We start from the raw sequence: 12,103 nt of genomic DNA, 5'->3' as shown, positions 1-12,103 counted from the left end.
TCCATGGCCAGGATCTGAACCTGCGAACCCTAGGCCGCCAAAGCGGAGCGTGCAAACTTAACCACTATGCCACCAGGCTGTCCCCATACATATGTATAGTTTTTTTGGGTTTTTTTTTTTTTGAGGAAGATTAGTCCTGAGGTAACTACTGCCAGTCCTCCTCTTTTTGCTGGGGAAGGCTGGCCCTGAGCTAACATCCGTGCCCATCTTCCTCTACTTTATATGTGGGACGCCTACCACAGCATGCTTGCCAAGCGGTGCCATGTCTGCACCCAGGATCCGAACTTGCGAACCCCGGGCCAGCAAAGCGGAAGGTGCGAACTTAACCACTATGCCACCAGGCCGTCCCCATACATATGTATAGTTTTTGACGCATTTAGTTATGTTTCAGGGGATCTGCAACCCCATCCATGTAATAAATGCCTGTTTTGAAATAGAGTCTCTATTGTCTTCAGAGAAGTGGGTAGCTGTTGTCTTCATGGGAGAAAGGGGAAGAGCCACCATTGTATTTGCTGGGCGGCTCTGTGTTTTAAACTACGTAAGTGAAAGGTTCAGGGAGGGTGACCGTTTCTCCTTTGGGTTTCAGAGGTGGTGGCCCAGTGGTGCACACAGGGAGACCTCCTGGCAGTAGCTGGTATGGAACGGCAAACGCAGCTTGGCGACCTTCCCAGCGGCCCTCTGCTGAAGAGTGCCATGGTCAAGTTCTACAACGTTCGAGGGGAGCACATCTTCACACTGGACACGCTTGTGCAAGTAAGGACGTGTGTCAGGCACTCACTGTGACGCCACTGTGTTGTAGGCCCCTGATCTCTGTTAAATGTTCATCAGTCGGTTATGCTCATTATAATTGTCTTTGACAGATTTTAATCTTTTGTTGACTTTAATTGAATTATGGGGTATAAACTAGAAGAAATAAGAGAAAAAGAAGTTTCTGCCCTATAGCCAGAATACTTTATTCCATTCCCCAGTCGGATGAGTGGACAGTGAGTGAGCCGAGCGAGCTGGTATGTGTCCTCAGTCTCAAGGAGAAATCGGAAACTTGCAGAAGTAAATGCTGAATCTGCATTTATTCACTCTGACTTTATGTTTGTTATGCTAGTAATGTACTTTTACATTTTGACTAAATTATTGTTAAACAATAAATAAAAAAGCTTAAAGGTCTTTAAGAAAGTATGCACAGGTCTAGACTTTCTGTCTGTTTTTATTCCCCATAAATCTTTAGACCAGTTTGTTTCTGGTCTGTGTCTGTCATGGGGTAGGACGAAGTGCTTAGTGGGTGATCGTGGAGATGGGTCTGGGACTGAGCTGACCTTTGATGGGGCTGATAATAAGCAAGGGACTCTGTCCTAACCTTTGCAGCTCATCAGAGAGGCAGGTACACCAGATTTGGGGAAATTTATAGTTAGATGCAGGCATAAATTATTTAAATATATCTTTTTTTAACATTCGGTAAAATACACATAAAACTTACCACCTTAACCATTTTAAGTGTCCAGCTGAGTAGTGTTAGGTGTGTTACGTTATGATATACCCAATCTCCAGAGCTTTTCATCTCGTAAAACTGAAACTCTCTACCTTTCGGTCTCAGTGAATTCGACTGCTCTACACCCCTCATACACGCGGAGTCATACAGTATTTGTCTTTTTGTGACTGGCTTATTTCACTTACCATAATGTCCTCAAGGTTCATCCATATTGTAGTATGTGTCAGAATTTCCTTCCTTTTTAAGACTCAACAATATGCCATTGTGTGGATGTACCGCATTTTGTTTATCCATTCATCCTTCAATGGACATTTGGGTTCCCTCCACCTTTTGCCTAAGGTGAATATGCTGCTGTGGACAGGGGTACACAAATATCTCTTTGAGACGCTGCTTTCAGTTCTTTTGGATAAATACCCAGAAGTTGAATTGCTAGATCATATGGTAATTCTATTTCTAATTTTTTGAGAACTGCCATACTCTTTTCCATGGTGGCTGCACCTTTTTACATTCCCACCAACCGTGCACAAGCATGCCAGCTTCTCTACACCCTCACCAACCCTTCTTTTTTTTTTTTTTTAATAGTAGCCCTTCTAATGGGTGTGAGATGGTATCTCCTTGCGGTTTTGACTTGTATTTCCCTGCTGATTGGTTATGTTGAGCATCTCTTCATGTGCTTATTGGCCATTTGTATATCTTCTTTGGAGAAATATCTATTCAAGACTCTTGTGCATTTTTTAATTGAGTTATTTGTTTTTGTGCTGTTGAGTTGTAGGATTTAAAGATATCTTTTCATGATGTAATATCTTCTATGGGCAAATAAGTCTGTTTGTCCACTCATTTGTTCAAGCATCCAGCAAACCTGTTTTGAGGGGCCCTGTGCAGCTGGCACTGAGCCCCAAGCCCTGAGTGCTAGTCTACAGGAATATGATACAGGAACCCTTCAAGATAATAAGCTGAAATTAAGTCCCTGCCAAAGCTGGATAGTGTGCTTTTAAAGTGGGACTCAGTGCTGTCCGTGCCTTCTCTACAACCCCTAGAGGCAGAAGTGGTCCAGGTTGCCTAAAGTTAGGAATTGGGAAGATTAATGTAACAGAAAAACAAAAAATGGAATTTAGAGAACTACTAAGGATGTTATTGAAATGTGCAGTCCTGGAATCTGGGTGGGTAGATGCTTTGTGACCCGAGACTGGGAAGTGTGAAATCATAACAAGGCACGTTCAAGAAGAAGCGATAAACACAGGCTGGGAAGCTGTGGTTGGATCGGAAACTCAGCTTCCTGTTTTAGAAGTGAAGTAGTTCCAGGTGATGAGGCCAACCGGGGAAAGCTGAAGTGGGGTAGAGTCGAGGCTGTTAGCGTGAGGCCAAGGAATGGGGCAAGAAACATAGATCCTGGAGTCCCTCGGATTGGGGGTTGAGGGAGAGACTGCCTTGTTTATACTTGTGAGCCTCCTGCCAGTGCATTGCCTGCAACATAGCAGGTGGTCTGTAAATATCTGCTCTGTGGACTGATGGATGGATGCTTGTCAACATGTGCTTTCTTTAGTTCTTTCTGTTGATTGTTTGAAGCAGTAGCTATGTGCCCTTCCCAGTCAGGTCTCATGCTAGCTTTCCCTAGCCTGACTGAAAGATGAGTAGGAGAGGATGGGAATTTTCAGCTCTTTCTGAGTTAATAAGGCTTTCATATTTATTAGCATATTTGTGAATCAAAGTACTGAAACATACTCCAAGTTGTACATTCAGCATTCTCCACTCTTCTGTCTGACTCAGGACACCCTTACTGCTGGCATTCTGTTCCCTCTTCAGGGAATGTCCTTCCTGCCATCTCAGCTTCGGGAAATCCATCCTCCTCAATGCCAGCACAGTCACGGCCTTTTTTTTAATAAATCTTTTTGTAAATCTGCCCGATGATTGGGACCCCTCTTCTCTGTGAACCCTTGGGGTGCTTAACACCTCTGGCATATAGTGCATTTTGCTGTTTGTCTTATTTTCTTGAAGTCAAAACCACATTTTCTGTATTTTCCTGATCTTCACTGTGCCTAGAATGTAGTAGAGGCTTGATGACGTTAATCACTGCAAAAGTTCTCCTTGACTTTCTCGTGAAACTAACATAAGTGCAGAATTGAAACTACTTGGGCTCACGGATAAGGGAGGGGCTTGGCCGAGCTTCCTTTGGGGGAAAATATCTGTGCAGCGTCTTAGCATTTTAATAAATTATTGATTTTTTTCATTCGAGGGTCTGTTTCAGCCATTGAAAAGATTGCCTCAATAATATAAAATTAAATAATGATGCTATTAAAAAGCGAGTACAATGTAAATTACATGTAGCACCAACTTAATTCTTGTCTGTAATGATTCTAAAATCGCATGTTATCTGTGCTGTGCTGTTCAAGTTGTCCAAAGGCAGGGACATTTTTATAGCAGGAAGGAAGTTAGGCAATTTATTGCACTATTTATGAAAAGAACTAAATGCTGTTTAGACTGGATAATTTATTTCCGAGTTAATTGGGTTGTAGGTTATTGCATACAAAGCCATTGCCCGACGCCAATGTGCAGCAGCCTAGGCTTTAAAATGGGTTCTCCTGATTTACTCCCAGCAGCAGTGCCTGTGGCCGAAGCTCGTACAGGGAAATATGCTCTAATTTATTTTCCTTTCCTTCCTACCTGTTGTAATTTAAAATTCTGTAATTCATTTCGTCAGCTGTTATCTGTGACTGTCTATATGTAATTGCATATCTGATAAGCAGTAGCGTTAGCACTGCTGACTGAAGTTGCAGGCTTCAGCAGTTTGGGTCTGGGTTTTGGTTGGTTGGTTGGGTTTTTTCTTCTGTTTTAGCTTTATGAACTTTTTTTTGCATTCAAGGCATGTTGGAAGGAGTCACCTTATATTCTATAAGATTCAGTTGTTGCTGTAACATATTTGGGTAAAAAATGAAGAGAGAAGGAAGAGGAAGAAGATGGGTGTGGGAACTGAAAATCAAGTCAGAGCGCGCGTCTGTGGCCATAGACGTCTGTGCTCTTGAAGGAGAATCCTTTGGCAAAAATGTCTTTGCCTCCTTTTGTGGAGGATTGACTCCACCTGTTCTCACGAAGCTGCCACGGGTTGCGTTTCCCGTTGTTTGCTGTTAAACAGATGAGAAAATCCTTCCTGGGGTCGTCTGCTTACAAAATGCAAGAAGGGTGTGTTCCCTTAAAACGGAGGTTTGGGTGACTGAATCCTGAGCTAGCTTTCGTTACTGCAGCTTGGTTGGTGGCCAGATCATTGAACCTTAATATTCAAGACTGTCTATGGCTCCAGCCAGCACAATTAGATGGTGACAAGCCACCACCTTGGTCTGTTTAAGAGTGAACTGTTCTAGAAGGCTTGCCTTCTTCGCACACACTTGCACAAACGCTAAACATCCCCTTCCGCAAGGGGCTCTGAAACTTCTGAAGTACGTTTCCGCCAAGACAGAGACCCGCCTTCCTAGGGGAGCTGCAGAGAGGGCCAGAGTCCAGGGATGGCTCCGGGGACTTCGCAGCCTCCAGTCCGCAGCCCAGCGTTTCAGCGGAAACCGTGCACCTGGGCAGCCTCGCCTGCCCTCTCTCGGGCCCGCGGGGCTGGCCGGGGCCCTGGTGCTGTCCGTTGACTCTAATCCTGCTTGAGCAGCTTCTCTTTAGTGTGGAAGGATACCCTGTTTTTCCTTCCTCTGGAAGGTTGCGAGGATTCCGTGCAGCTCACTGCCATGCGCACAGCAGCGATGCGGGGAGGCCGCTTTCACTCCGGGTTCAAACAGTGAACAAGCTCTCAGTCAGGCCTGGGCTGGGGCTCCTCTGGGGCGCAGCGTCCTCTGCCCGCCTCTGCCTGAAGCGACCCCCTCACTCCTTCTCCAGCCACCTGTCCTCTTCACTTCAGAGCCTGTTCACTACCTCCCCGTGTCAGGTGGTCCCCATCAGAGACCCTCTCCCCCTCCCACCTCAGCGTGTCAGCTCTGTGAGGGCCGGGAATTTGTTTTATTCAGGGCCAGTCCCCTGACACCTGGCCTGTGTCTGGCCCATTGGACACATTTAACAGATATTTTCTGAATGACTGGTTGACAACTCAGTAGATGAATAAATGATCGGACGGACGCATGGCATGTATTGTGTGGCAGCAGGAGATAAGGTGGGGGTATTTAGCGTGTCTTCTTCATGTGCTGTAAGGGGTTGAAAGTGGCCATTGTTAGCACATTCCATGATGCTGTAGCAGGGAGAGAAGGAGAGCCAGGCACCCACGCTCCTGTTCAGTGGCTCAGCATCAGACACGGAGAGGGAGACGCTGGGGACACCTTGGCTGTGCACTAACCACTCGCCTAACCTCCCCATGAACAGTGCCCGCACCCCTCCAGCGGAGTAACAGCTCTCGCTCCATCAGACTGACCAAAGCACTGGATTCTGCTCCACTAACGCTCCCCAGAATGCACCTCATTTTCCTGCCCTTTTGCCTTGAATTTAGGCCCGCAAAATCTGTGAACTTCCCTACGCAAATTAAGATTCGAATGTTATCAACTTCACGGTTCCAGCCATCAGTTCCAAAAATAGTCATTTTGTGTAATTTGAGAAAGAGAGGAAGTCCACAGATTTACAGCTGAGGTTTTCCCTAGCAGATGGCAGCTGTTCAAACAAAAACATTAATCTGTGGGAGTTGCGTGTGTGCACGCTTGTGTGTTCCCAGGTTTATGGAAGTTGAACATGTGTGCGTTTCTCTTCCACCGCGGCGGATCCCGGCGGGTGAGCAGTTCCTGGGGAGGACGGTGTGCTGCGGGTGAGGGCTGTGGGCTGGCAGACAGGGCGGCCTCGTGTCCCCCCAGCGTGGCAGATCCTAGGGGACGGAGTGACAGAAATCCCTGACTGTGAGGCTGAGAAATGAAGATGCCCCATGCCCCGTGTCTGCAGGCACGTGCACTTTCCTCCACTTTGACTCCCCTTCTTTCTGAAACAGCAGAACATCTGTAGCGAGGGCTCTGTAGACCAGAGTACCAGGAAACAGCACAGGGAAATGAGCGCCAAAAAGAAGTGAGACTTTAAAAAAGCAAGATGACATATTAAAAAGTATAAAAAAGGTATAAGAGGATTTTGTATGTTAATTTTCTTATTTATGTGCTTATTTCCAGCTTTATTGATATGTGATTGACATGAACACTGTGTAAGTTTAAGATGTACAGCACGTGGATGTGATAACGCTTCTATATTGCAGTGTGATTAGTGACATAAGGTCAGCTACCCCTTCCGTCACGTCACGTAATTACCATTTCTTTTTTGGGGTGAGAACATTCAAGATCTGCTCTCTTAACACCTTTCAAGGATACAGTACAGTATTATTAACTGTACCCACCGTGTGTGTTAGATGCCACATAAAAGGACCTCCTTCCGGGACTTATGGGATGCTGAGAGGTCGTGGCCCTACCGCCTGGCCTCAGACTCGGTGGTAATTACAGTAATCAATTTCCCCACATCAGTGAGACCTCAAAATCTTCAGACCAGAGGGTCCACTCTCACTATTTGTAAATTCTTCCTTATTTTTCTAATACAGCCTTAGCATTTATTATGGCGAGGGTACCAGTATTGATTTTGCTACTTCATTGTCTTACATGGAGCATGTGCCATAATCATGTTTAATTATTTAATCATTTTTATTAAATGGGCATCTTTTCCCCGCTTTGCTGAGCTAAATCAACTGTCCCTGACTTGGGCGAGTGAGTGAACGCTGCTCCCCAAATCACTGAACTGTACGTTCCTGTTGGGGTCCTCATCCTGCTCATGAAGGGGGGTTTCCTGGTACCCTGGCTCCAGAGAACAAGTATGCCGTTGAGACCCTGCAGACATTGCTTCTCCGGGCTACCGAATTTCAGCTCTGTTCTTCTGGGGTCTAGTTTTCACACCTTTCAAGCCCTTTCACTCTTTCTTGCCAAGAATTCTAAGTTGTCCTCATTGATGCGATGCCCGATGTGGAGCAGCACAGTCCTTGCCCACTGCTGTTTCATGCTTATCTACCAGGACTACTTGGCTACTTATCTCCACTTGTGGGCCCACATGACCTCTGGATCCTTTTCTGCCCTAATGAATCATTCTGGTCATTGTCCGTTGGTTATTTATGCAGGCTGTTTCTCTGCTTGTCTATTTGCCTTTTCTACAGACATGTTGCTTGGGTTCTTTCTGAGTAAAATGGCCTTGACCAAATGGCTTATGGGGAGAACTGAGGGGAGAATTTGGGTTTGTTACTTTGTGATTATAGTTAAATTTGTTAGTGGGACATGACACATTCTTTCGTGCTTGTATCACTGTACTGACACTTAAGAGAGACACCACCTTGTAAGATGAGCGTAAGCTGTGGGGTTGAGGGGGAAGCCGGTAAGAATTGCAGCTCTCCTATTTATTGGCTGTAACCAAGTTACTTAGCCTCTCTTAGCTCAGTTTCCTTGTATGTTAAACGGGAATAATCATACGTATATGGTAGACCTGAGAGCATTAAATGAGATAATGCATGTGCTTATCAAGATAACTTAAGGTGCTATTGGAATGTGGTAAGTTTTTAAGACATAATTGTTATTTTTGTTATGATGCATAGTGATTATATATGTAAATGTAACGGAGAGGATTTTTATCCGGTTTAACTGGTTTAAGTTCCTTTGTACAAAGATGTAAGAGATGCGTCCTTATCATAATGACAGTTTTATATAAGATCCTCCCCAAACTTGTAATCAACTTTTACATAGAGAGAGTTACTATGAAAAACAGAACTAGAAGGAGGGCGGACACAGGAGGATAAATAAATATATATAGAATTTGTACATAGTAACCCTTGGCAGGTCCGATAGACGGGCTCAAAAGTAATGAGAAACTGGGAGAAAGAAGTGTCTGGGATTTCTCCAGCCAGTTCCAACCAGTCAGATTGTACGAAGTGAAAATGTCCTTCGTGACTTGAGCTCTAGGCTGTAAATATTATCTTAGGAGGCTCAGCGGTGGCAGGCAGCATATGTCTTTAAGATTAAGCATGACTTTGGTACGAATAAAACTTGCGTCCTAACCTGCCCTTATGGGGTTGATGATACCAGAGAACTTGTGTGTGTATTTTTAATGTGTTGTCCGCCCTGTCTTCAGCAGTGGTTATGTCTTGCTCTAAATTAACAGGCCCCTCTCTGGCGTCTCCCCTCTGTGTGGGATCCTCCTGTAAGGAGGCCCATCCTGGAAGTACCCTGGAAGCCCCCAGACTTGAGTTCCAGGCCCCATGGTCCTCCTCCAGGGGGCTGTGGCTGCCCGGCCTCACTGTGATGGAAATGGAACTTGAGTTACCTTCAGCCTGGCGCTTTGTTTTGAAGTTGAAACCAGGATTAGCCGACCCTGGAGGCTGTTTTAATCAAGTGTCTTCATGTGTCCCTTTTATCTTGATGTTTGTCACTAAAGCGTTGCGAATATTCTGTTCCTATCTGTCATTCATATAAAAGATCTGATATCCTCACTTCTGATCGTTGAAACCCCTCAAGACCTCGTTAAATGAGCACTCCATCTGTCCGGGTCGGAGTGAAGTTCCCTCGCTGCTTCTCCATCACCCGCTCTGCCCCCCTCTCTCCTCCTGGGCTCATCTTCCGTAGATGGCACCCCTCAGCTTTGCATTTTTTTCAGTACAATGGGTTTCTGACTTTCACGTTTGGATTTCAGCCTGCCTTCTCAAAGCAAGCGATGGCCACAGACCCCTCGGGCGGCCGCCACGGGAGCGGTGTTCCCTCTCTCCCCTTTCCGGATAGCTTTCCGCTCTCTTTCTCTGCCCCACCAGCTCGAGGATGGCTGAGAGGAACGGTGATTTAGCCTCTGTAGGTTACAACCCGTGATAGGGCCCAGAGGACTATGACGTCGTTCGTCTCCTCTAGTCCTCACAGCTCCCATTTTGCTCATGAGAAGGTAGGAGACTCCCAAGGGTTATGTCATAGTCCCCAGGTCACACAGCTCGTGACCCCAAATCTGGGGTTGGTTTGACTCTGAAATGCTCCCTGGCAGGACAAAAGGGAGGGCCATCTGGTCTTCCTCCTCACCACCTCCCCAAGCCATCGGAGGACCTACCACCGGTTACTTGGGGATCCAGATACCGAGCTTCAGTAAGGAGTGTGGGGTGCTGTCCCCCAGGCTGATGGCATCTCCTGGCAGAAACGCCCTGAAAGCTAAGTGAGGTTTTATGGCACCGAATTCAATGAGATAATACATGTAAAAGGACTTTGTAAAACTGTTCCAGAGCTTCGTGCTCTGGCCTGGAGATCTAACTACTTTTCGATGGAAATATTACATTTTTACAATATAGTATTTAACATCCTCTATTGTGCTTTTTAAACCCAGTATACTCAGGAACTATCTGGTCACTTGATTTTGCGTGACGCAAGCGTGCGTGATCTTCTTTGCTTTCCACCAGAGCAAAAGCTTAAGCGTGGTCTCCCTTCGCTTCTTGGCAGCGCCCCATCATCTCCATCTGCTGGGGACACCGGGACTCGCGGCTGCTGATGGCGTCAGGGCCGGCCCTGTACGTGGTCCGTGTGGAGCACCGGGTGTCCAGCCTGCAGCTGCTGTGCCAGCAGGCCATTGCCAGCGCCCTGCGAGAAGACAAGGACGTCAGCAAGCTGACGCTGCCCCCCCGCCTCTGCTCGTACCTCTCCACTGCCTTCATCCCCACCATCAAGGTAAAGCCCTCCACCCACCCTCTCCTCCTGCCTCACCCCTGCTGGCCGCCTGTTCCCGAAGGCTCGCCACGAGGAGGGCAGAGACAGGGAAGACTGGAGAATCCCAGGGCAGGAGCACAGAAGCGTGTCTGCTCCTTGACAAGTGCGTCTGGGTGATGAAGGTGTGTGGCTCTGCAGAGTTCTGCCACGGTCTCCCACACATGCAGTCCGTCCCCAGCATCACCGTTAGTGTCCACGAGAGATTCGCCTTGTGTGATGGACACAAGCTTTCTCATGGCAGAGGCAGTATTCTGAGCTTGACTGGTGTGTTGCCCGGATGATCAGTCTGTCTTGTTCCATCCTGACTTCCTGGCAGATGCTGCCATTATTCCCACGTGAGAAAGCAGGAGACGTGTTCCCAGAAGTGAGGGACTTGCTCCATGGCTCATTAGGGGAACGGTCAGGATGAGACCCTGTCGATCCTGGGGCCTGCTCTCCTCACCGCTGTGCTGAGGGGGGCGACCCCCACCCAGCCCTTAGGTCAGCCGTCCTATGTGCTGACTGTAGCTTGAGAACCGGTCTGTTGTCATAGGTAGTGTGTGGACTCTGCCTGCCAGTGGCTGTTGGAGTCTGAGTTCCCTGTAACCTCGGGCCCTCCGCACTGTAGGTTCTTCCCTGTGTTCTCTTTTTTGTATTCTGTCTCTGCTTCTAAGTATCAGATTGACTTGTTGCTTACTTTTTTCCTAGAACATCAGAGTTTGGGAATCTGCTGTGATATTTTTTTCAAGTTGCTTTACAATCTGGGTTCAGCACCAGTGACTCTCAGCCCTGGCTGCTCATTAAAATCACCCAGGGAATTTTTAGAAAATACGCATGCCCAGGCCCACCCCCAGAGAGTCCACTTTGATCGTCTGGGTAGGATCCTGGCTTAGTGATTTTTTAAAGCCCCCAGCAGATTCTGATGCCCCCAGAGTGGGACTCACTTTTCCGCACCATGTGGTTAATGCCCCCGAGCTGCCCGCCAGTGCTCTGCCAGGGTAATCAGTGACGTGCGCACTCTTTTCTCTCCATGTCCTGCCTCCAGCCCCCCATTCCAGACCCCAACAACATGCGCGACTTTGTCAGCTACCCGTCGGCCGGCAACGAGCGTCTGCACTGCACCATGAAGCGCACAGAGGACGACCCGGAGGTGGGCGGCCCATGCTACACGCTCTACCTGGAGTACCTGGGCGGGCTCGTGCCCATCCTCAAGGGGCGGCGCGTCAGCAAGCTGCGGCCGGAGTTCGTCATCATGGACCCGCGGACAGACAGCAAAGCAGGTGGGCCCCTCGCCGCAGGACCGTGGACCTTGTGCTCGGGGGTGGTTGCAGAGTGGGGATCCTGAGCACCCGCACAAAGACAGTGCCTGTCTGTGAAACGGGAGCCTGCGTCGGCTAGCGTGCAACGTCCTTGAAGCCACTCCCTTTCCAAAATCCCATTGCAGTTCCCGATTCTCTAAGTGGACTTTCTGACAGGTTTTTAAGAGCATTCCGTAAGGCTCCGTGTTGCTGGGGCCGTGCATAGAGGAAGCATCGGCTCTCAGTGGAGAGGAAGCTGGCACAGCCCTTCCGGGAACAGCTTCCTCTTCCAGTTATTGATCAGGTGTTCATTGAGGGCCTTCGGGTACTATTGAGACAGTGACAATAACAGTGAGGTGCCGTCACTGCCCTCCCTGTGCAAATGATGGAATAAAACGTTTCAGACCTTCAGCCTCCTGCTGCAATCTCACTTCTCACTAATCCACGTTAGCCGCTTTTTAGCTGATTCCCAAGGAGAATTCTTGCCGGTCCATAAAGATTTGGCATGACGAATCACTCCTTCTGAGAGCTCCCTCCTGTACCGATCTTCATGACGTATTCAGGGCGCTCGCTGTGCACCTCTCTCCAGGATCCCAGAGTGTGAGCTCCCGGGAGGGACTTCA

The 12,103-nt window shown here is 47.8% G+C and overlaps 1 protein-coding gene across 3 annotated transcripts in view; it reads left to right on the top strand.

The window, feature by feature from the left end:
• The window catches only part of TULP4 (TUB like protein 4), a 227,921-nt gene that overhangs the window by 189,696 nt on the left and 26,122 nt on the right, over positions 1-12,103 (top strand). For all 3 annotated transcript variants that reach the window (XM_023632977.2, XM_023632976.2, XM_023632978.2), the window contains exons 7-9: positions 587-753; positions 9,940-10,164; positions 11,228-11,462. In XM_023632977.2, the coding sequence (XP_023488745.2) occupies positions 587-753; positions 9,940-10,164; positions 11,228-11,462 (627 nt within the window). The remainder of the gene's footprint in view (positions 1-586; positions 754-9,939; positions 10,165-11,227; positions 11,463-12,103) is intronic.

The sequence above is a fragment of the Equus caballus genome, chromosome 31 (genome assembly GCF_041296265.1).
Source record: "Equus caballus isolate H_3958 breed thoroughbred chromosome 31, TB-T2T, whole genome shotgun sequence".
In the NCBI taxonomy this organism is placed as follows: domain Eukaryota; kingdom Metazoa; phylum Chordata; class Mammalia; order Perissodactyla; family Equidae; genus Equus; species Equus caballus.
This window is presented reverse-complemented; position numbering and strand designations above follow the sequence as displayed.